Source organism: Cervus elaphus, chromosome 31 (assembly GCF_910594005.1).
Source record: "Cervus elaphus chromosome 31, mCerEla1.1, whole genome shotgun sequence".
NCBI classification, from domain to species: Eukaryota; Metazoa; Chordata; class Mammalia; order Artiodactyla; family Cervidae; genus Cervus; species Cervus elaphus.
The window spans coordinates 35,174,553-35,200,689 of record NC_057845.1 but is presented as its reverse complement, the minus strand read 5'-3'; the positions used below and the strand labels follow the sequence as shown (position 1 = coordinate 35,200,689).

General features: G+C 38.7%; 1 protein-coding gene and 1 long non-coding RNA gene across 3 annotated transcripts in view; one reads left to right on the top strand and one right to left on the bottom strand.

Moving 5' to 3' along the window:
- Positions 1–7,129, bottom strand: part of CHMP2B (charged multivesicular body protein 2B) — a 30,451-nt gene extending 23,322 nt beyond the window's left edge. The window contains exon 1 of one of the 2 annotated variants that reach the window (XM_043892958.1): positions 6,997–7,129. In XM_043892958.1, coding sequence (XP_043748893.1) covers positions 6,997–7,030 — 34 coding nt within the window. In that variant the 5' untranslated portion in view covers positions 7,031–7,129. The remainder of the gene's footprint in view (positions 1–6,996) is intronic. The other variant, XM_043892959.1, reaches the window with a different exon arrangement.
- A 174-nt stretch (positions 7,130–7,303) lies between these two features.
- LOC122687445 lies at positions 7,304–8,251 on the top strand. The gene is made up of 2 exons (XR_006339145.1): positions 7,304–7,414; positions 7,969–8,251. It is a non-coding gene; the product is annotated as an uncharacterized LOC122687445 (long non-coding RNA).
- The last annotated feature ends 17,886 nt before the right edge of the window (positions 8,252–26,137 follow it).

Sequence of the window (26,137 nt, the reverse complement as noted above, 5' to 3'; positions counted from 1 at the left end):
GTTCCCAGGTGGCGCTAGTGGTAAAGAACATGCCTGCCAATGCAGGAGATGTAAGAGACAGTTTCAATCCCTGGGTCGGGAAGACCCCTGGAGGAGGACATGGCAACCCACTCCAGTATTCTTGCCTGAAGGATCCCATGGACAGAGGAGACAGGTGGGCTACAGTCCATGGGGTCGCAAAGAGTCAGACACGACTGAGAGACTTACACTTTCACTTCTGTACACTATTAAATTTTTTGAGAGCCATAATGCCACTGTGGTTATACAGGTGAATATCCTATTCTGGGAAATATTTGCTGGATTGTACAGTTTCATGATGTCTATAACTTATCCTAAATAATTCATCAAAAACCCAGATACGTGTACATATATACTTAAAAAGACATACATACATAGAGGAGGGAGAGAAAACAAACGTGGCATAATGTTAATAATTGGTACACTGAGGCAATGAGAAAATGGATAGTCACTGAATACTGTCATTTCAGCTTTTCTTTAGATCTGAAATTGTTCAAAAAAAAAAATAAACAGTCTCCATTCCTATAAATAAAATGTTGCAATATTTTTGCTCAGAAAAGGACTGTGTTCGTGATTCAATTATTTTTCTTTGGTGTGCCAAGAATTTAGGAACCAACCAGAAAGCAAAATTTGAGTTTTAAAATATTCAGGATAATAATCATTCTGGGAACACATACCATGCAAAGAAAGGTCTGGGTACTGTAGGTAGCACCATGAGAATGTTGTAGTTTATCTGGAAGAAGGCAGGGATATTTCTGAAGGGGATCTAATTTACGTAGATGATAAATTTTATCCCCTCTTGTGCTATCAAAAATGTGGCATCACAACTCACTCTTGACAGATTTATCCAACTTAGTCAAAACTTCACAAGCTCTGAACTCTGGAAAACCAGCATACGTAAATAGCACCCAGTAAGTTAAAACCCAAGAAACTTTGTTCCTCTACTGTCAATAACATTCCTCAAATTATCTCTAAAGGTTCAAGGTGGGTGGTGATAAGATGGCTGTAGACTATAGGATGCTCTGGATACTGGGAACACCACTCTTGGTTAGTAAATGCCACTATTTTGGCATTTAGTCTCTAAATTCTAAACTGCTATAGAGTCATTCTCATTTATGCTGAAGACTCTATGCAACCAACCAAACGTGGAATGTGGAAAAACTTAAGAAAAGCATAATCCAACTTTGGAAGTGCATGAAGATCTACTTTCATTCAGGAAAATACAAATCAAGAAGATGTTAAAAAAAAAAAGTGGGACGGGGCACAAGGAGTGAGGTATTTAACACAGTTTGCAAGAGAGTTCCAGAAAAACATATATTTCTGCCTTATTGACTATGCCAAAACTTTTGACTGTGTGGATCACAATAAACTGTGGAAAATTCTGAAAGAGATGGAAATACCAGACCACCTGACCTGCCTCTTGAGAAACCTGTATGCAGGTCAGGAAGCAAGTTAGAACTGGACATGGAAGAACAGACTGCTTCCAGATCAGGAAAGGAGTACATCAAGGCTGTATATTTTCACCCCGCTTATTTAACTTATATGCAGAGTAAATCATGAGAAACGCTGAGCTGGAGGAAGCACAGGCTGGAATCAAGACTGCCAGGAGAAATATCAATAACCTCAGATATGCAGATGACACCACCCTTATGGTAGAAATTGAAGAAGAACTAAAGAGCCTCTTGATGAAAGTGAAAGAGGAGAGTGAAAACATTGGCTTAAAGCTCAACATTCAGAAAACAGATCATGGCATCTGGTCCCATCACTTCATGGTAAATAGATGGGGAAACAGTGGCTGACTTTATTTTTTGGGCTCCAAAATCACTGCAGATGGTGACTGCAGCCATGAAATTAAAAGATGCTTACTCCTTGGAAGGCAAGTTATGACCAAACTAGATAGCATATTAAAAAAGCAGAGACATCATTTTGTCAACAAAGGTCCATCTAGTCAAGGCTATGGTTTTTCCAGGGCTCATGTATGGATGTGAGAGTTGGGCTATAAAGAAAGCTGAGCACCGAAGAATTGATGCTTTTGAACTGTGGTGTTGGAGAAGACTCTTGAGAGTCCCTTGGACTGCAAGGAGATCCAACCAGTCCATCCTAAAGGAGATCAGTCCTGGGTGTTCATTGGAAGGACTGATGTTGAAGCTGAAACTCCAATACTTTGGCCACCTGATGTGAAGAGCTGACTCATTTGAAAAGACCCTGATGCTGGGAAATATTGAAGGCAGGAGGAGAAGGGGACAACAGAGGATGAGATGGTTGGATGGCATCATGACTCGATGGACGTGGGTATGGGTGGACTCCGGGAGTTGGTGATGGACAGGGAGGCCTGGTGTGCTGTGGCTCATGGGGTCGCAACGAGTCAGACACGACTGAGCGACTGAACTGAACTGAACTGAGGTGGCACTGAAGAAGAATTTCGAGAGAAAGAAAAAAACCTGAGACAGTTCAAATTAGCTGCAGGAAGAAAAAAAGAGAACTCTACACATAAAGGTATCATAACTAAAAATACGTCAGAGTGAGAAAGAGTACGGTATATACAGATGAATCTGAGAAGGGTTCTCAGACAGTAAAATGACATGGCTAGTAAGGAAGACAAGGAACAGATGAAGCATGGCACTCACTTGATCCTTTCGTGCTAGAGACTCAATAAATGGATTTATAGTGAGGAGGAGCATAGTAAGATTGGGATTTCATATATATCAATCACACAGGCAACTTTACAGATGAATGATTTAAAGGCTATGAAGCTACAAGAAGGAAACGCGAAAAGTGATGTAAAAAAGTTTAAGATAAATGGGACCTGAATGAGAAAAAGAAAGACCATATGTGACAAACATTTAAGAGACAAAAGGAGGACTTGGGTAATTAATTAAAGGTAGAGGGCAAGATCAAGGACTCCTACACATTGGAAGAGGAAAATCCAGGAAAAGAACTGACTTGAAGGAGATGGTGATGAATTCTTTTTGGGACCTCTTTTACTTTGGGGTACTCTGGGACATCAAAGTGGAGATACTTAGCAAACTATTAGATATACTGGTCTGAAACTCAGGAAAATATATCTAAAGATACACAATTGGGATCCGTCAGAACTTAGGTTATAACTAAAATAACAGTTTAGATAAGATCATGTAGGGAGAAAATGTACGGTTATAATAATGGTAATCCAGGATGGAACCAAGAAAAACATTAACATTTAAAGGGAAGGTTACAATAAGAAAGGAAGGAAGAAAGAAAAGAAAAACATAAAAGGAAAAAGAGTAGTCAGAGGAATTTGTGGAAAATGAAGACAGTGTTATGTCATGCAAACCAAAGGAGAATTTCAAGGAAGAAATTATTATCAAAATCAAATGCAAAACACAGCCCAAGAGATGATCACTAAAGATGGGATTCAGTGATCTAGAAGTCACTGATGATCTTAGCAAGATCTCATTTATTACCTGAGATGTAAATCAAACTGCTGTACAATGGTGGGGGGGGGGGATGTTAGAGAAGTAAAGAAGTGGAGATAGGAGACATCATCACTCCTTTGAGAGATTTAGATGAAGAGTAAAATGAGATTGGAAAATACTTCCTAAGAAAATGTTGAGTTAAGGGAAAATACTTCTAAGAAAATTTTGGCTTATAGACAAAACGTATGCCTTACACCAGTTCAGTTCAGTTCAGTCACTCAGTCATCTCTGACTCTTTGAGACCCCATGATATCTACCAAATGCTGAGAATTCCATGTACTTAGCAAGAACAGCAAAATTAAATTGTGCTACAGGCTTTTCAATAAGAAACAAATAATGATGATAATGCCCAAAGAGAGGAGATCATGCCTCTCTCACTTAGTAGCTGAATGATCCTGGGCAAGTTGTTCAGTCCTTTGCTTCCCAGTTTCCTCATCTATAAAATGGAGATGACAACAGCACTTATAGGTTTTGTAAGAATTACATAAGATACAGATACAATATGCTAACACAGTGCACTGGCTTAGACTAGCACCTCCAATTTGTCTTTGTTGAGGATAACAGACAAAAAGTATATAGTGCTTAAAGAGCTTCACTTTTTAACAGGCATATTTAGCTGTGCATTCACAAGTCCTCACGGCATCTTAATTTACAGGTTCATAATTAAATTCAAAAAATAGGTCACCATTAGTCCACTTAGGGAAAAAAATACAAAAGGAAAACAAAACAAAAACATATATGCGTGTGTATATATATATACACACATATATATACACAAGTCGTTTCAGTTGTGTCCGACTCTTCATGACCCTATGGGCCATAGTCCGCCAGGCTCCTCTGTTGATGGAGTCTCTCCAGGCAAGAATACCGGAGTGGGTTGCCATGACCTCTTCCAGAGGAGCTTCCCGACCCAGGAGATGGAACCCACATCTCTTACGTCTTCTGCATTGCAGGCAGATTCTTTACTGCTGAGCTACTGGGGAAGTCCTATATAATATGTGTGTGTGTGTGTGTGTATATATGTATCTCTTATAAATCAGTAAAAGGAAAACCAAGTAGTCAATTGTAATTTCAAATTCAAAAGAATCTTTCCCTTCCTTAGCACTGAGCTACAATTCTCATTAATTTCTGTAACAAAGTATACACTGCAGAGACTTGTTCATCTTTGTGTCAAAAATGAATTAAACATAACTCTGAATAGTAATAAGTGCTGTAATGTTTTCTCCCCTTTTAATTTACATATGCAGTATTCTTTAATGATATAGTATGCAACTCCTCTAGCCAATCCAAAGAGACAAGACAGATTCAATTATTCTCCAGCTCTATAAGCAGTTACATATTTTTCTTATATATCAGAATTTCATTACTGCTGAAACAGGTAAAAAGATAGCATATAGTAAAAGATCTTATGATCAATAATCAACGAGCCTGAGGATCTGGCAGAAATGCCTAAGAATACGTTCACTTTCAAAATATATAGCCTCATTATTGCTAAGATGAATGCTGTCACCTTTTAAACAAAACATCTTCTTTTTTTCCTGACAAAATAAAGAATAAAAGCATCGGCAAATCTCCAGATCAAAATAATAAAAGTACAGATCTACAATTAAGATGTCATTAAGGGATCTGAATTGACATGATAATTTAAGAAAACATCAAGTATGCAGTTTGGTGGTTATAGTAAAATGTACATAGTGGCCAAATTTATATTCAAAAATTTCACACTCAGATCTTTAAGTCAGTAATATAGTTCCTTCCAAAAGTCCTTAAGATCTTTTAGCAAAAACATCATTTCTTGGATGAATTAACCCAGCTGCAAATAAGTATACAGTTAAACATCCTCACTGCACACCCTCATTGTCTTTTTTTCTGCTCTATACTTCAAGTACAATAGTCACTGGACTGCCAAAAGCACCAGGAAGCACAGCAGTGAGAATATAGAACTGATTTTTATGTCTTTGTAATTTGACAGACATCAAGCAATTAGAGCTAGGACGTTTGGCTTTTAATGTCAATTTTAAAAATTTAATTTGTAATATCATAGTAAGAAGATGCAACCCTTTCCCTCTGTTTAGTAACTTCTCATCCTATGAGACTTAAACAACCAAAAAAAAAAACCTTTTTTTTTTTCCCCTGGAGTACTATACAATAACTGAAAACCATACTGTTGGTACTGAACACTGAAAAAATAGTGTCATGTTAAAGATTAACATTCTCAGGTAAAATACACATAAAACTCATTTCACATAATTGTATTACTTCCTACCCAAACTTGATAGTTATTTCAAATATTGTAAGTGGTATTTCTCAGTTAATAGAAAGTCAATTTCACCCACTCAGAATAACCAAAAATTATTATTATGTGTCACACAGTGTTATGTTGTGTGACAAATTAGGGGTAAAAAGACATGTGCTGAAGTAAAAGGTAGTTCGGAGGGTAAAGATGCTATCTCTGTCATCCTCCACAAAATAATTGTGGAGGCACTGGAACAGTCAATACAAAGGAATGAAGGAGTTACCCCACGTCTGGACTGAGCACCCTGTTTGTACCAATCACTGTCTAGCTACCACTGCTCCTTTTGTGGCAGTTAGACCCTTACAAAGAAGTGATTCTTTGATTGAACCAGCAACAACCTAGACTCAACATGTAATGAGAAACACGATTTCTAAATAACATGAATGAATTTGATTCCTGGTAAAGTCAATGAAAAATATCAAGGCTAATTAAACAGCTATATAAGCATATATGACAAGCATTGCTTATCAACACCAATTTGTATATTCCTGTATTCACTTTTTCCCCTTAAAATGACATTGAGTTAAATGTCTGAAGCAATGCAAGCATATTAAAACGTGAGAGTCTATGCAGATAATGCAAACCACATTTCTTACTTTAGACAGCAAGATATTTATATGGGACAGAAGTCAACTATGAAAACGAAATCCAGGTACCTCCCTTGTATTTCTTTTATTTTTCTACTGGTGTCAGTCAAGAAGCATTTATTTCACATCTCTGTTGATGGGGTGTTCCCAGGGCAAGACTGGTCCAGACCAAGTTCATTCGGTAACTGGAGCCTATTACAACCCTACCCCCACGTCAACACAGGTTTCCGGTTTGGATGCCCCCAAGTAGTACAGCTCCAAACTGAAGGAGCAGTAAACCACTCAGAGGAAACCAACAAGAAATTCATCAAATCACCAAGTCTAATGGCACTCAAGGGTCAACCGCATCCTGCCTCCTGGAAATGCTCAGGATACAGCTGAAGGAGAAACCTGGGGATGGGGCGGGGCTGTTAAGGACCGCGTTATCAGAGAGAGGAAGCCAGACTGCCCAGGTGAGACTGAGGCAGGGCGAGTCCGAAGAGACAGGGAAGCGGAAAAGTGACGCACGAAGGCGGTCACCTGTGGGGCCACTTGATCCAGCCCCGCCCCCAGGGACAGCAACAAGAGTCAAGGCCGGAAGTCCCCCAAATAAGCCTGGGAAACGCAGAGCTAGGCCTTTTCGGCCAGGCACGGAACTCACCATCCACGGTTTTCTTCTTGAAGAGGGACGCCATGGTCAGGGACCGCACCCGGGCAGCCCGGCTCGGCCCGATCCGGCCCGCGAGTGAGAAAGAACAAGGAGGGATATGACAGCCCCTCGAAGGGTTCGGGATGGCAGAGCGGATGGACACTTGAAGAGGGCGGGGTCTGCAGTCAGGACCCGCGGAGAGCGGGTATCCACGAAGCCTGCCGCAGCCGAGTTGCCCGGAGCTCAGGTGACCGCGAACTAAGACACTTTTTGGAGAAGTCACTTCTAGGCGGCGCCTGCGCGGTCTGCGCGCGCGCCTGCGCACTGCGGCGCCTGAAGCCGCGGCCGCTGCCCTCACTTCGGCGGCTGCCCGCTCTCCAGCTTGGAGGGGTCCTGGCGCCGCGAGGGATGCACGCTTGCGGTGCTAGCGGTACCTGGGGGATCGCGGGCGGTGTCAGGTGGCTTCTAGGTCCGGGTTCCGCGGACCTAGGGACAGAGATGACCCTTAGCGCTCTCCGTGCCCACAAGAAACTGGAAGTAGGGGGGTCCTCAGAATCCCCTAGGACAAGCCTGGGTCGTCCCGGAACCAGTTGATTAATGACTAGCCCCTTGCTGTATGTATCAAGCCTTTCCTAAGTGCAGGGGCTGATGATAATGCTAAGGTCCGTGCCCTGGTGGTGTTTGTCTTGGGAGTTTTCCGCGGTGACTGGCTCAGCAGTCTCCCCGACGCCCACCCGCGCAGCCCCCTACAGGACCCAAGGAGCTCACTGCGGCCCTGGGCCCGGGGCTCCTATCACCGGTGTGGGTCTCCAGGGATCCGGTTTCTAGGCTTGGAAGTGGCCGGGAGAAGGGTGGGGAGCAACTTTCTTAATGCAACGTGTTTTATTTAGTGCTCTTGACTGGAAACAAAAAAGAAATCCACACACATTTGGTGTACACCGGTTTCAATGTCTCCAACTGTTTTTTAATATCTGTTTCTTGCAGTTGCTCAAGAAAAATTGCTGGCTACGCTGTGAACCTATTAGAATGCTGCTCTGCTGCTGCTAAGTCGCTTCAGTCGTGTCCGACTCTGTGCGACCCCATGGACGGCAGCCCACCAGGCTCCGCCGTCCCTGGGATATTAGAATGCTACATACCTGTATATCGGTGTTCACTGTGGAACAAAAGCTTTATATTATGTACAAGGAAAAGCATGATGAATTATTTAAAGAATCCTTCTGTGTATAAGCATAAATGTGGGAAATATTATGTTTGGATCAAGATCTTAAATTCATTGTTCATTTTTGTGTGTGTATGTGTCCCTCTCTCTCCCTCCTTCCCTCCTTCCCCCGCTTTCACTCTCTGTGTGTTTGTATTTGTACACATCTCTGTTTAATATATTACTTTGCTATTTATAATTTTAATTTTGCATTGAACTCTTTTTCTGCCAATCTATTAGTGCTTTAAGCAACACTGCCTTCCACAGGATGAAAACAATAGTACTTTTTCCCAAAGATGTGATTTCTGGTAGGAAGACACCTCAATAACAGTATCAGTCACCTCTGGTTTTATGAATTATGTCTCAAGGATTTTTAAGTATTTGAAGTAGTCAGATTTCCCCTCCTCATTTATCCCCCTGTAGAGACTTCAAAGCGCTTAGGGCTAACTGTTCTTCCTGCCGTTTCTACTAAAATTTAGCTAAGAATCTGCTCAGAAGAGCTTTCTTTTCTCAGGAAAAGTATAATCATCTTACTCCTTCTCCAGTTATTTGAAATACTGTGGGAAGCTGAAAAAGTGAAGAAATGGGGAAAAAAGGTAAGCAGGGCAGTCTGTGCACCGACGGCCTGGCCTTTGCTGGAGTAAGCTCTGTGGCAGAGAGGCAGTTTACCCTGGCTGCCTGTTGTAATGAATGGCATGGAGTAGTGCTTGAATGCCTGAGAGGCAATAAGCTGTTAGTGTGTAGTGATCCTGTTCTTCCCCGCTGCCGTCACCCTTGTTTTATTACTCCTACACAATCCCCCCCACTGACCCAATTGTAACAGTTGGGAAAATGCCAAAATACTTAGCAGCAACCATATGGAAGACCTTCCAAAAGTGCACAGCAGGAGCTCAAGATGGGGCTTCTTCATTACAATAAAGACAAAATAGAGATGTGTAGTATTTAAACCCAGCACTGGAATAGCGTCATTCTCCCCTAGTTTGAAGCAGGCTGATAGCTGGATAAGCAAACTGGAATCTATTCTGATTAGTTGGTGGCCAAACTGTACCTGTTTATTTTTATAGATCACTCAGGGAAGGAAATGGCAACCCACTCCCGTATTCTTGCCTGGAGAATTCCACGGACAGAGGAGCCTGGCGGGCTACAGTCCATGGGTCATAAGAGTCAGACACAACTTAGCGACTAAACCACCACCACCACCTTGTTGAGGGTTTGTACACTTAAATATAACTTAGATTTAAGACATCAAGGAGTCATAGGGGCTTCTGTGATAGCTCAGTTGGTAAAGAATCCTCTTGCAATGCAGGAGACCCCAGTTTGATTCCCAGGTCGGGAAGATCCACTGGAAAAGGGATAGGCTACCCAATCCAGTATTTTTGGGCTTCCCTGTGGCTCAGCTGGTAAAGAACCACCTGCAATGCAGGAGACCTGGGTCTGATCCCTGGGTTGGGAAGATCCCCTGGAGAAAGGAAAGGCTACCCACTCCCAGTATTCTGGCCTGGAGAATTCCACGGACAGCATAGTCCATGGGGTCGCAAAGAGTGGGACACGACTGACAGACTTTCACTTTCAGGGAGTCATAAAGTAGAACACTATGGTATTTTTCATTGCTTTAAAACTAACATTATCACATACAAACTCACTGAATCAACAAGAAATATGTATAAGCATAGTGGACAGAGAAAACTTTCTAATGTTATTTTTAAATCTTAAGAAATAATGATTTAATATCTTATGGTGATTAGGACCCAATACTAGTCTTCCAAATTATTCATTGAAAATATTTGTTGTATTCCTAATGACACATACCATGTTATGTGTTGGGGATACTATGAAGAAACAAATTGCGTTCCTCCACCATTTTCTCTTACCCACTATTCTACCAGGTTTTCATCTCTTATCATTCACTTATTACATTCCAACTCTAATTCTCATGTGTGGGATTTTTTTTTCCACACCAAGCAGTTCTCCAATACCATCTGGGTGTCCTACAATTCAACTCAGTTCCAACAATTCCAACACTATTTCCTCAGAGATAGCATCAGGTCCCAAATGATTCCACAGCCCCCCCACCTTAGGTGCCAGTTGCAAGTCCAGATTGTTAACTGTGCCTCTAACCAACCAGCTATAAACTAGATGTTCCTATAACCCACCCACCCCCACCTTTGAATGCATGCTAAGCCACTTCAGTAGTGTCTGACTCTGCAACCCTATGGACTGTAGCCCACCAGGCTCCTCTATCCATGGGATTCTCCAGGCAAGAATTCTGGAATAGGTTGCCATCTCCTCCTCCAGGGGATCGTCCCACCCCAGGGATCGAACCCACATCTCTTATATCTCCTATATTGGCAGGCAGATTCTTCGCCACTAGGGCTACCTGGGAAGCACCCCCTTTGGGTTTAGTTAGTTTGTTATATTATCTCAACAGAACTCAGGAAACCAGTTTACTCACTAGACCAGTGGTCGCCAACCTTCTGGCACCAAGGACAAATTTCGTGGAAGACAGATTTTCCACAAACCTGGCAGGCAGGGAGGGGGTTTGAGATGATTCAAGCATATTATATTTATTGTGCACTTTATTTCCAATCTAATACTGCTGCTGATTTGACAGGAGGTCCCAGCCAACCTCCCCAGAGATTGGGGACACCTGCATTAGACTACCAGTTTATTACAAAGGATATTAAAGGATATGAATCAACAGTCAGGTGAAGGGATAGCTAGAGCCAAGTTCTGAATCCAGGATCTTATGTCCCCATGGAGTTTTGAGCCCAGACAAGGTGACATGTGGATGTGTTCTGGCTGGCTGGAACCAGTTTAGGGAACCTAGAAGTTTCCTAAACCTCAACTTTTGGATTTTTAATACCTTATAAGGCAGGACTGATTAAATCATTGATCGGTGATGACTGAACTCAATTTCCAGCCCCTCTCCCCTCTCCAGAGGTTGGAGGAAGGAGACTCAAAATTCTAACCCACTAACACATGGCTCATTCCTCTCATGACCAGCCACCATCCTTAGAAGCTTTACAAAAGTCGCTTTATTATCATAAACTCAGTGTGTTTGAAAGAGGTTTGTTATGAATATTAATACATATTTATTGCTTTTATCACTTATGAATTTTCAAGGGTTTTAGGAGCTTTATGTCAGAAATGAGGATGAAGACCAAATATGTATTTCTTTTTATATGTGATGATAGCATACGTGTCCATCACAGAGCAAGCTTTGGCTCAGTATAAAGAAAAGAGCTTTCAAAAGCAGAACTCTTTGAAAACAGGATGCGTGCTGCATGAGATAGTGAGCGTTTTTTCACAGAAGTGTTCAAGCAGGAGCAAGTTGTAGTAGGAAGAATTCTTTTGAAGAATCAAAGGCCTGATTGGAAGGTTTCTAAGTTTCTTTTAAATTTTGAAATTCTTTTATGAATAAAATATAGCTCAGCCCAAATATCTTGAGATAGGGTGTTCCATTCCCTACAAGTAATGCCATCAAATCTTATTGGCTTCACCTTTAAAGACATGGTAAAGCCAAGAGGATCAACATATTTTAGGGGTTTTGGATCATCTTGATTCAGGTAACTGTCATTTTCCTCCAGATCATAACCATCTATGTAATTGGTATTTCCCTGCTTTCATCTTCACCTCACTCTTCTTTTGTATCAGTATAGAGACAGAGTGGTCCTGTCAAAATGTGAATCAGAGCAGAGCATGGTATTCTATTTCTCAGAAGGAGATCAACATAATCTCAATACTTATGTCTGGACTACACATACAAGTGTGAATGTGCTCACACTCACACACACACACACCTATCCCACAGATTGAACTTCAGCAACCATCCAGGTTGCTTTCCTATTCATTTCTCTTCATTGTGCATCACTCACATGGAACATAATTGTTTACATGCGATCCTAAAAAAATTATGCCATTTGTTATCTACATGGAATTTCTGATAGAACTCCCTTTAGTTTTATTAGTTTTTGAATTACATCAAGATTTTAGTCAAGTAAAAATTTTGGTGTTTTTAAAAAATATACATTCCTATTCAGTCTTCCCATCCTATTCTTGATTATGGATAATTATAGCCCAAATATAAAAGTTTTCACGCATCCCTGGAGACATTCATTCATGTTTGTATTGATTCACTTATAAGTACTTTAGAAACTTAGGGCAGAAAGAGTTGTTGGCAAAATTCAAAAATCTCTTATTTCTTAAAACACATAACAGTTAAGAGAGAAATCAAAAGGCTTTTCACAGCTGTCCAGCTGGCAAGGTGCTGAGTCAGAATATGTGGGGACAGACTCCTTTGCTGAGTCTGTGCTTCAGAGTCAGTTATGCTTGTCGGTTGCCACGCGGCTGTGAATGGGTAGGCTGTGTGTACTCAGGAGACGGGACAGCAAAGAGTGTGGGCTGTCTCAGGTTGCTACTTCCCACATTTGCTGACAGAGGAACCCAAGGTTTGATTTCAAGGAAAGGTACGTTAGAGAAGGACCTCCTGTTACACCTTCACTTCCTGGCTTCCATCTCTTGTCAGGGCTCAGTATCTATCCATGGATCCCCCTCTCTCAGCTTCTCCAAATTCAAAGCAGAGAGGCATCACTTATTCCATCTGACTAAATAAAGGACAAACACTCAAATGGGATTATCTCAAACACATATATATCCATTTCAAGCCAAATAATGTATGCAACATTTATGCACCAAATAATGTGTGCAAGCCAAATGCAACATTTTCCCATATTTTAACACGTTCACCATGTTTTTGGTTAAAATTTCAAATATTCCCTATAATTTCTGCCTCCGTGCTTTTATAGTTCCAGAAATTCACCTCATTTTTCTCTTTGTCAAATCTTGCTTTATAAAATATCTGCTATAAAAAATGAGTTGGACAAGGCAGACATTTAGTCAATGAAAAGCTAAATGAGTAGCCTAAATGTGTATGGCTGCACATCATTGGTTTTATAGTCACAAAGTGTTCTTGTGTTATTTGGAATATGTAACAGTGTTATCCTTTTTGAAAAATAAACTAAACTTTGCCCTGAATTTCTCAGTGTTAATAGGAGTTGCACATGAGTAAATCAAGACTGAATTTGTGCCCCCTGGCACAACACAGCATATGTGTATATTTGCTCTTCAATCCAATAAGAATTCTGGAGTACAGAGCTACTACCATACAAAATAGAAATGAACTTCAACATAGGGGTAATGGATTTGCTTCTTCAATAAAATAAACCTTAATAGCTATCTCACTTTCTATTTCACACGAGTAGAAATTAAGAAAGGCTCTGGATATTAGATCTTGGTAAATTAGTAAGTATGAACAATTTACTAAAACAATGGCATTGAAATTTCTATACAAATACGTTGACCTTTTAGAGTAGCACTCATTTCAAGCTACATTTATGTGGCTTTCTTGTCATTGCTTATTCAGTAACAAATAGTGAAAGAACACATGTACTCTGAAATATATAGTGCTAGTTAGTAACTCTGAAAGTGAAAGTCACTCAGTCATGTCTGACTCTTTGTGACCCCATGGACTATACAGTCTGTGGAATTCTCTAGGCCAGAATTCTGGACTGGGTAGCCTTTCCCTTCTCCAGGGGATCTTTCCAACCCCGGGATTGAACCCAAGTCTCCCCCACTGCAGGTGGATTCTTCACCAGCTGAGCCACAAGGGAAGTAACTCTGAGGGATCTAAAAATGAGTTAGACATGAAGATTGTTCTAAAGAAGTTAAAAGTCTATTACAATTACTAGCGGTATGTCAAGAATTAAACAATTTAAAAAGATAAATGTACTCCTCTGGGGCTTTCCTGGTGGCTCAATGGTAGAGAATCCACCTGTCAATGCAGGGGATGTGGGTTTGATCCCTGGGTCAGGAAGATACCCTGGAGAAGGAAATGGCAATCCACTCCAGTATTCTTGCCTGGGAAATCCCGTAGACAGAGGAGCCTGGTGGTTTACAGTCCATGGGGTCACAAAACAATTGGACATGACATGAGCATTCACGCATGCACTCAAGAATTAAATGCCACACTATATGGTCTCTCGAGGCCACTAACAAAATTGCATCTTTAATTGAATGTATGAATATAAATTTTAAGTTTGGAGATCTTTCAGATAGTTGGGCTATAATTAATGTATTGTATTTAGAGATATAACCTCATTTTTAAACCTCATTTTAAGCCTCATTTCTTCTTAAACATGTTATACTCAAAAAAATTGGCTCAGAAGCTCAAAGATGCCTAAGAGTAGATGAAAAGTTAAAATAATTTTGAAAATAATTTTAGTTATTTTTAATGCAAAAAAAAGTAAGAATGTCTAAAGTTCATAAACTGGACCTTGTTGATAGACACAATTGCAGTGATCAGTAATATCTATGTGCAGTGTTCATACGCTAGAGGAATGCTGTATCACATTTTCACAGTTTAATATGAGGATTTCATATCTTCTCTCTCTACTTTATATGTGAAAATGACAGTTTAGGCTACAAACTAGCCTTTTCAAAACATATAATTAAAAATTTAGTATTTCTATATTATAAAAATTTAAGACAATCACTCATAAAAGAAGTCTGGGCACTCAGTTTGTTGAAATCTTGTTAATATGTATTTAGACTCAGTTGTGGAATTCTCTCCAGCTAACTTTTTACATAGTCTTCACAATAGTACAAACAATAATCATATTTAGTGATTATCTGTTCCATGTACAGCATAAAGAAGTATAAAGAAATATTTGATAAGTTAGTTGCCAAATTAAGAATAACATATTTTAGTGATGACAAGTTACCCTACAAGAAAAGCAATTGTATTAGGAGGGTTAAATTTGTAGTCAAGAATAGCAAGCTGATTTGACACATCAGAACAGACTTCATAGTTTAAAACCATTTTTATGAAAACAGCCGTTGCATTTGGAGATGTGGAGACTCTAAGTACAAGTCTGCGATCAGCTGGAATAGGATACTGACTTATAAAGAAGGCTGTTCAGAAGTTGTTTACTGCCAACTTTTCCCTTGAGTGGCTACCCTTGACTTTATTACCAGAAGGATGCTATATGATTTTCCTATTGCTGCTGTAACAAATTATCACAACCTTAGTGACTTAACTCAAATGTAATATTTTAGTTATTGAGCCTGGGAGTCTAAAATGGGTCTTAATGGACTGAAATGAAGGTTTCATCAGGGATGTATTCCTTCTAGAGGCTGCCTGAATTCTTTGGGCCCTTGCTTCTTCCTTCATCTTCAAGTCTTGCAGGTTAGCATATTCAAATCTGTCTCTGACGCTGTCTTCTAACCTTCTACATGGAAGGTAACTTGTGATTACACTGGACGTGGTCAGACACTCAAGGAAAATTTCCTTGTTTTAAAGTTAGCTGATTAGCAACTTGAATTCCTCTAGACACTGATTTCCTTCTGCCATGTAACAAAGCATATTCATAGGTTTCAGGCTTTAGGAGGTAAACATCTTTAAAAATAACATTCTGCCTGCCAGAAGTGAGGCTATGTTTTTATAAAAAGTGTGAATCACTGGGCCGCATAGCATTCTTTGGGATATTTGAGTTGTAGATTGTTTCCCCAGTGCTTTGCAACACCACCCATGTGGTTCTAAAGAGCACTGTTGACCCCACTGACATGGATAGACTGCTCTTTTCTACTACTCTACACCATAGTCAGGTATGTTCAAAATATTAACCTATCCTATTTTCATTTTGGTGGGAGTATTCTTGATGCTTTCTCACATCAGCTCTAGCAGATTTCTATGAAAGGGAGTAAAAGATCTTTGGACAAAGGCCTTTTGTCCAAAAGATCAGGATCCATCAGGATGGAATTTTCCATCCCAACATGGAATTTTTCACTGAAACAGACTTGGCTTAATGCTTTGTTCTAAATTCTTTCTAATGGATATAGTACATTTGTATTTAATGACAGTTTTATTTAATTGATATTTAATTTTGAACTCAAGCTGCATTCATAGTGTTGACAATCAACATATTTAAATGTTTAGATGACTGACTGCCTTTTTCTTTTATTCTCCACATGTGTTTGACAACTTAGGTTTCAATAAACTTTATATCAAGTCAACAATATTCAACCATCATTTAGCGTATAATTTAAATATTTTTCAAAAATGCATGTTGGATTAATGCCACTCAATTTTATTGTAAGAAATAAATACATTTCCTGGAGAAGGAAATGGCAACCCACTCCAGTATTCCTGCTTAGAAAGTGCCATGGACAGAGGAACCTGATGGGCTGCAGTCCATGAGATCTTAGAGTTGGACATGACTGAGATCCTGAGCACAGACCAGAATGCTCAATAATTTATTCAGTCATTTATTTCTTCATTTTTTCATTCACTTATGCTAGAATTTTAGAGGAGAAGGGGATCTTAAAAGTTATTAATTACAAGTTCTTCATTTTACAAATAGCTATCATGACCCATAAAAAAGAATTGCCGAAGCTCACTGTCGGTCAGTGGGAGTTCTATAAGGAACTCCAGTGACTCAGGTCTCAAGTCAGTGCTTCTACTGTCCTATAGATCTGTCTTAATAAAGAAGCAGATAATAAAGAAAAATAAAGAAAGGATCTGGAAGGCAGTCTCTGAGAAATGTGCAGGCATTGAGACATTTTGGTTTATGAAGAAATGATGGTATGTTCCTCCCACTTTCAGTGCCCAGGATATAATTCATGTAGCTCATTAAGGTCAGTTGTGTAAATATGAGAGGTCAGCCCTTTGGGTAAACTCCCCATTCTCTTGGATACGTTTCAGGATACATTTGAGCTAGGAAATTTTCTTTTTTCAACAAGTGATTTCTGCCATCAATACGGAGATTCAGAACACTAATATTTTTATAAGTATATTCTGATTTTAATGAAGACAGAAAGTTATTTTAGGTCAGAAGCATAAATGGCAAAGCTGAACTCAGCCCCTGAAAGGAATGATCCAGAAAAGGGTTTGGGAACATGAGGGTGGGATTGGGAACATGAACATTTATCCACATTTATCCACAATCTGCTAAAGAATTTAGAAAGTGATGAAGGCCGTTCTCGTGAACAAGTCAGAATATACACATGCACTCAGCTCATCATTCAATTTCTAAACCATTAGAAACAGTTCTTAAGTCTCACAGTTCCCTCAAATTCTGTGTAAGGTTATTCAGGTTAGAATGGTGAAATAGAGACTGACAGAAAATACTAGTATTCCTCTGGGACACATTCTGCATTTAAGAAGCAAAAGGCACAAAAATAGACAGGGCAAGCATTTTACCTAAATTAAAATCATGAAGATGCAGCATCTTCCAGAAGATGGTTTAAAAATTTAAAAATAAATTACAAAAAGTTTTATGTCAAAATAATGCTTAATGACAAGGAAGACTTTCCAAAATTGAGTGAGAAATGTTGGTCAGATAAGTCATATGAATACAAGTATAAATTATGGGTAACCATCATTTTAGTAATATCTGATGTTACAAAAGTGGGCGGTTGCTTTTTCTACATTTTGCACATAACACATTACGTAGAAAAGCAGGTCTAAGCACAGAGTTCTGCTACCAAGGGAGGATGGGGACTTTCTCCTTGGGGGTCATAAATATAGTTTTCCATCTGCTGGAAACTGTTTAGGTGAAACATGCCTGAAGTCAGGGGCTGGATCAGATGATCTCTGGGGGTCTCTTCCAGCCTTTTGAGTCTTTGAGAGAAATTTCTAATCAGCATGTTAATGACTACTTTAAATTTGTATTCTGGTTTCCTTGAAGATAATTACCAGAAACACTAAACAGAGAACAGCATTTCTAAATGCCTGTTTAAGAGATGAAGAGAAAGAAGAAAGAAAGAAAAAAAAAATTCTGTTTAAAAAGAAAAAAAAAAAAATAGAGGTAAGAAAATGTGACCCACTCGATATCAGAGAAAGCAATTACCTGAGAAGGTGGTATGGTTCGGCGGTCTTGGTAACGTCTGAGAAAGTCCAAGGATGCTGGATCTTTTCCTTGTTCTTAGATGTCTTGCTGTGTGACCCAGGCCAACTCACTTGACCTTAGCTTCTTCATCTGAAAATGCAAGACCCCAGGAGTTGTGCTTGATTACCTGACTAATATCAAGGTACAGGAACTAAATGAAGAATGTAGTTTCATTTTGGGCTTCATCACTGCTGCAGCGATGACAGATGGGAATCATATGAATCAGGTTAGCCCCTGCGCTTCATTAACTGACAGAAAAAAAAAAGTCTCAACAACGTGGATGGTAAACTAAACTTTGAAAACACTTAAAAAAATCTTAATTTGGATATTATAGAGATGATAAATATGGCAAAGATGTATTTAATTTCTACATAATAGAAAATCAACTTTAATATTATTCTTTTTTTTTTTAATTTTATTTATTTATTTTTTTTTATTTTATTTATTTTTTTTTTCCAGTGGGTTTTGTCATACATTGATATGAATCAGCCATGGATTTACATGTATTCCCAATCCCGATCCCCCCTCCCACCTCCCTCTCCACCCGATTCCTCTGGGTCTTCCCAGTGCACCAGGCTGGAGCACTTGTCTCATGCATCCCACCTGGGCTGGTGATCTGTTTCACCATAGATAGTATACATGCTGTTCTTTTGAAATATCCCACCCTCACATTCTCCCACAGAGTTCAAAAGTCTGTTCTGTATTTCTGTGTCTTTTTCTGTTTTGCATATAGGGTTATCGTTATCACCTTTCTAAATTCCATATATATGTGTTAGTATGCTGTAATGTTCTTTATCTTTCTGGCTTACTTCACTCTGTATAATGGGCTCCAGCTTCATCCATCTCATTAGGACTGGTTCAAATGAATTCTTTTTAATGGCTGAGTAATATTCCATGGTGTATATGTACCACAGCTTCCTTATCCATTCATCTGCTGATGGGCATCTAGGTTGCTTCCATGTCCTGGCTATTATAAACAGTGCTGCTATGAACATTGGGGTGCACGTGTCTCTTTCAGATCTGGTTTCCTCAGTGTGTATGCCCAGAAGTGGGATTGCTGGGTCATATGGCAGTTCTATTTCCAGTTTTTTAAGAAATCTCCACACTGTTTTCCATAGCGGCTGTACTAGTTTGCATTCCCACCAACGGTGTAAGAGGGTTCCCTTTTCTCCACACCCTCTCCAGCATTTATTGCTTATAGACTTTTGGATAGCAGCCATCCTGACTGGCGTGTAATGGGACCTCATTGTGGTTTTGATTTGCGTTTCTCTGATAATGAGTGATGTTGAGCATCTTTTCATGTGTTTGTTAGCCATCTGTATGTCTTCTTTGGAGAAATGTCTGTTTAGTTCTTTGGCCCATTGTTTGATTGGGTCATTTATTTTTCTGGAATTGAGCTGCAGGAGTTGCTTGTATATTTTTGAGATTAATCCTTTGTCTGTTGCTTCATTTGCTATTATTTTCTCCCAATCTGAGGGCTGTCTTTTCACCTTGCTTATAGTTTCCTTTGTATGTTCAAGTAATTTAGTTTCTCCAAAATTAGCCAGAGAAGAAAAGGAGTGGGGGAAATACACACTATAGGCCAATATGTTCTCTTTCTGTATCTAGTCTTTAGAGAGGGAAAGGCTTTTTTATTAATATTGATGTATCAGTTCAATATTGATGTATAGCTGCTTTATAAATAACAAAATGTATCAGTCCAAATTATTTTTCTCCCTATGTCCTCCTTTTCTTTACCAGTAGTAAAATAAGTTTAGTCTGAATTTTCATGTGTTTCTGACACAAAACGTCATTTACCCTAGGTGACTAAGCTGGCAAGTTTCCACATAGGGTTAAGAGCTTAGCTCCATGCTATTTCCAACACGTTTTTCCCACCAGAGAGTGTTGTTTATTTTAGTAAACATGTCCTATATGTGTATGTATAACTGAATCACTTCTTTGAACAACTGAAACTAAAATCAAATTGTAAACCAGCTATACTCCATTATAAAATAAAATTTTTTTAATGTCCTAAATAAGAAATCAAATGAAGAAGGAATTAAACTTATACCTAACACAGAAGATAATACTTTCCAATAATAAGCTAAAACTTATCTCTGAGTACTACTAGTAATCATTGCCTATATTTTAATGAATAATATATTCCACTTACAGTGAAAGAGCCAAGCCCATTCTGGAAAAGTAGTTGGCATTTTGATTAAAGATTGCAATTATAGGCAGCTTTTTGTTCACAAATGTTAAGGGGAGGGCAAGGATATCACAGGAAATACTGCTCTACGCGAGGTTTGGGGAATCATAAATTCTTGTTCCGACTCTGCTATTCAGGTTATAGATGGCATTACACCTTAGTCCCACCATCTGTACAGTATGAATAATCATATTTCTCTAACTCACAGGTGTGTTGTAAAGAGCAGACAATAAAAAGTAACTGAACATACAACCATCCTCAGAGCCCAGATGATAAGGAAAACAAATGGTTAAGAGATACAAAGTAAGTGAATTGAACTTTCTAATAAAACTCTGAGAATCACCTTTAACCTGATAACAAAAAATCTGTTCTGACAATGTGCACCTACCAAGATTCTCATAAGGCTCAATTTTATTCACAAAATGTGCATGATTTGGGCTTTTGGTTTTATTCCAGAGTCTGTGAGGGGCAACAAAAGAGAAACACACTTCCCAACCCTGCAGCGTTTGGAAGGTCTTGTATGAGGGATCAGCAAATGGTACATTCTCACTGTGAATCTATGCAGTGTTTAATATTGAATTACAACTTTAATTGAGAGAGTGAAAAGTATACTTTAGTTGAATAAGGGGGACTAGGATGACTGTTAGGAGCTGAAGAAATGCCTTTTTATTCCAGGTATTGACATTTATTGACATGACACAGGTAAAATGCCCAGTAAGCCTTTGTGTTTCTTCCTTAAAAATTTGGAATTCCAAGGATACCAAGTCAATATGCCTAATTCAGATCAAATATTTACCCCAGGATATTCAGATACACTCAGAATAGGCAAGTTAGAGTATAATATAATCAGGCTTAGTATAATCAGGCTTCCCTAGTGGCTCAGACAGGAAAGAACGTACCTGCAATGCAGGAGATGGAGGTTCAATACCTGGGTCAGGAAGACCCCCCTGGAGAAAAGAATGGCTACCCATTTCAGTATTCTTGCCTGGAGAATTCCATGGAAAGAGGAGCCTCGCAGGCCTACAGTCCGTGGGGTTGTAAAGAGTCAGACATGACTGAGCAAGTAACACTTAGCCTATTAGTGGGTTATTCGCAGATACAGGAAAATCTTTGTGAACCAAGAAATCACCCCCTTGACTTCTATAAGCATGTTACTAAAAGTATATTACTGAATATTATTAAAAGCAAGTTAGATCCTTTGGTATATGGGAGAAAGATAACTTTCCTGTCTCTGCTGCCTGATAACACCTTTTTGCTTTAACTCCTTTATCCACCATTGAAGAAAACCAGAGTTTTGAAATGTGGGGTTAAAAGTTGTGAAGTTGTGTGTCTCCAGTTCTTTTCTTTGTATGACTTTCTGTGACGACTTTGTTCTCAACATACCAGTTTTGTTTTTTTTTTTAAGAAAGCAATCTTGCTCATCTTCTTTCTTTTGTGAAATGTGAGCTTTATCCAAGAAAAATTAAATAAACAGCACAAATAAATAAGTTGAGGATCTCTGGTTTAGTGTTAGGAAAATCAGAAAGAAAGAGAATTTCAAGGATGAGTAGTCAAAATTGTGAAAATCATGAACAGTGGATGAAAAGTATGGGTGAGAGGAGAAATGAACATAATTCTATAATTTCTTACCGAAAAAACAACCAAAAGCATTAATGAGACCCAAGAACATAAGACATGCATATATTTATTAACGAGATGTCTGTAAAAAGATTGGTAATGATGCACCAGGCTCTGTAACTAAAGGAAAGAGAAATTTCCACGTATCTCAGCCTAGATGGATGAAGTTTCAATTAGTGAGAAGATGGTATGACCAACTGAGTTGTAACAGATTATTTTTAAAATTTTCCCCATCCATTTGCCAGAAACTTCAGCTAGTTTAATATTACCACTTTCACTTCCAGCAACATGTGATTCAGTTGAAGAAAACTGAATAAATTCCGATTTAGTCAAATAGGATAAGCTGATGAATCCTGCAGCTCTTTGACATGCCTCCAAGTTAGACCATCAATACCAAAGCACTGAGAAGATGAAGATTATGGGCATGGATGAAGAAAGACACTGTGTCACCAAGAAATTGTGCATAATTGCCAATGGTCAAATGTTTCCTTCATGTTGCATTTTAACCTCAAAATATTTCTGAAAATTATCTCCTCAGAAATGTTACTCCATATTTGTATGCACATACATAGGTTCATGTACGCACACAGTAGGTTAAAAATTGTCTGAACTATTAGACTGGATATACATTTTCTGGAAGAAACAAGTAGGAACCTTTCTTAGTGAGTTGCAATATTTTACTTCTTGATTTATTTAGTGGGCATGCATTGAACCAGTTTGAACATAAACTTACCCAAAACTATAATGACTTAGTTGTTAATTGCTGCCATTGTGAGTGGGTAACTGCAACCTCATGATTTTCAATCAACCAATCATTTAAGGACCATTTAAAGGAGGGTGTGAGCCCTTATTACTGAAAGACAGCTACCTGTTAACACCTGCTAAGATTAATCTAGTGTCAGATATAAAAACTGCCAAATGGGAATCTAAATGAAAATCTTGAAGGAAATAGTGACTATGTAAAAAAATAACCATGCATCAAAAACACATTTAGCAGGACAAAAGATGACAATTAATATGAAAACATGCTCACTGATGAAGGAATAAAAGAAAATTCAAAAAAGTAGTCTCTGAAAGTAAACATATTTTAGAAATTACATATCAATTGAATTTGAGACTTAGAAAATTATGTACCCTTCCCAAAGTGATATAGTCTTATATTTTTCTTTAAATATATTCATAAATTATATTTAAAAATTTTTTTGCATCTAAATAAGTCTAACAGCTCTTCCAACAGTATAAAATAAAAAGTATATGTTTCAGGAAAGTATATCATTTTATTGGCAGTTTTTTTTCCTTCTCAATTGCACATAAGAGAAGGTACTTCTAAGAACTGCTGTCATTTTAGATTAAATAAAGTACTATAATAGGGATTTTCACAATGTTATATGTCACCATTTTTTCTACCTAGTCTCACTCATGCATCTATTTGTACAATCCATAATAAGTAGCAATTTTGTTCTAGGAGTTGTACTAAAAACTAGGGATAAAAAGTCTAATGAGATATAGTCTTGTGATTAATGTCATTACAGTCTAGCTGGGGAGAAATGGAGAAGAAATAATTATAAGGTGATTAACATTGTATTTTGCTGTGCTTAGTCACTCAGTCATGTCCAACTCTTTGCAGCCCCAAGGACTGTAGCCCACCAGGCTCCTCTGTCCATGGGATTATCCAGGAAAGAATACTGGAGTGGGTTGCCATGCCCTCCTCTAGGGGATCTTCCCCACCCAGGGATCGAACCCAGGTTTCCAGCATTGCAGATGGATTCTTTACCATTTGAGCCACGATGGAAGCCCAAGAATAGAATAGTAGCCTATCCCTTCTCCAGGGGATCTTCCCAACAACCCAGGAATCAAACCGGGGTCTCCCTGCATTGCAGTTGAATTCTTTACCAGCTGAGCTACCAGGAAAGCCTAAGCACTGTATTATGTATGTGTGTATGTACAAAAACACTATTATTGGAGTAACTATATGAAATCACTGGCTCTGCCTGGGAGATTCTGAGAAAACAGAAGAAAGATTAGGGATTAAATCATGAATAAGTGCTTATTAGACAAAAAGGGAACACATTTTGAGTAGAGGGAACAATATATGCAAAGATCAGAACGACAGAAACAGCAGTATTAGAGGAATTTAGAGGAATAAATTGGAAACAGATTTTGAAGTATTTAGTTTGCAATGAGAAGATTGTAGTAATTGGAATCACTGAAGACTTCTCCAGCATTTGATTTTTAAATTTATTTTTATGAATTGTACATGACAAAAAATTTACCGTTTTAACCATGTTAAGTGTACAGTTCCATAGTATAAGTACATTCACGTTGGATTGCTAACATTAAATTTTGAGAAGGTCATCTTGTGGTAGGTACACTGGAGTTCAAAGTCATTAGACAAACAATGAATTGAGTATTTTAATTGAGGTATGATAGGACCAAAATTAGAACTGGAGACTAGAAGATAGAGACTTCTAAAATAAAGTTTGTAGGAGGGGGATTATTTAAGGCAGGTGGTGTTTGTGGTAAAGAATCTGCCTGCCAGTGCAGGAGACACAAGAGGCAGCAGGTTCGATCCCTGGGTTGGAAAGATCCCCTGGAGGAGGAAATGGCACTCTACTCCAGTATTCTTGCCTGGAAAATCCCATGGACAGAGGAGCCTGGTGGGCTACAGTCCATGGGGTCACAAAGAGTCAGACATGACAGAGAGACTTAACACTTTTACCTAAAGAACAAAGAGTCAGTGAAGGAGACCGTGAAGGAATAGCGAAAGGAAAAATTAAGAGAGGCAGACAACAGAAACACAAGGAAAGTATTTCAAGTGACAAGAGCATCTAACTGTATGAAATATTAATACTCAAATAGGATAAAGCTTTTTAGATAGTTCACTGGATTTGACAATTAGGAGTCATTGGTGAGTATAGGAAGAGCGGTTCTATAAGATAATTGGGGGTGAGGTCATGGGCATAAGTGAAATATAGTGAGTTGAAACAATAGTAGGAATAATAAGAATATGAAAGAATAGGAATGATGATAGTTGCTATTTATAGACCATTTACACAGTGCCGGGTATTGTGCAAGTGTTATGTAACATTATGACATATAATTGTCCTACAAAATTTTCGCCATAGGTATTAAAATTTACAGACTTAGAAAATTTATATAACTTGCCCAAGGATATACAGCCTACTATAAAAGCTAAAGGCAGGTTTATAATACTCTATATACCATTGACAAGGCGTAAGTAGAAACTCAGGATATTTACAGAATGAAGAACAAAGTATTCTTTCAAGATGTTTGACCACAAAAGGAAGGAAGAAGATGAGTCAGTAACTGAAGGAGACAGTAATATTGAGGAAAGAAGCTTATTTATTTATTTATTTATTTTGAGGGGATTGGTGTGAGAGGCAGAGTTCTTAGATTGAACAAATTGAACAAAACTCAAATTGTCTTATAATAATTAGTTTAGAAAAACAGAGTTTCAATAATGTAAAGATAGAGAGGCTATTTAATGGAATGAGAGCCCAGAGTAGGAAGAATAAAATTTCCAGTTCACGGGTCAAAAGCTTACTCTCTGAGAATAGGAAAAATCTGAATTCGCAGGAAAAAAGGAAAAAATAATGTATGGCATTACATACAGGTAACTGAGCATGGTAGTACAGTTATGGAGTTTTTGAGTGATACTCATTTTTTTTTTTAACAGTGTAGGATATGTTTGGGATTTTGAAAGGCATATAAGAGTAAGCACAACAAATGTCTCAAGGAACTGGAAAAGAAGAGAATTATAGTAGTAAGTGCTTTAGTGGTATAGGTGAAATGAGAAACTATAACTTGAGTGAACTCCAATAAATATTTTCATGTGATTCATCATTACCAGTGTGTAAGGCATTGATAATAACAGAGAATTGAAGGCAATTCTTGTATAGATCCATGGATAGTGAGGGCATACAGGTATCCCAGGTGGCTCAGATGGTAAAGAATCTGCCTGCAGAGTACTAGTCCAGTGTTCGATCCCTCGGTTGGGAAGATCCTCTGGAGAAGGAAATAGCAACCCACTCCAGTATTCTTACCTGGAGAATTCTATGGACAGAGTAGCCTGGCAGGCTATAGTCCATGGGGTCACAAAGAGAAGGAGATGATTGAGCAACTAACACACACTGAGGGTATAATAGTGGAAAGATGAGAAAGGAAGAGAATTCAGGAAAGTGGTGA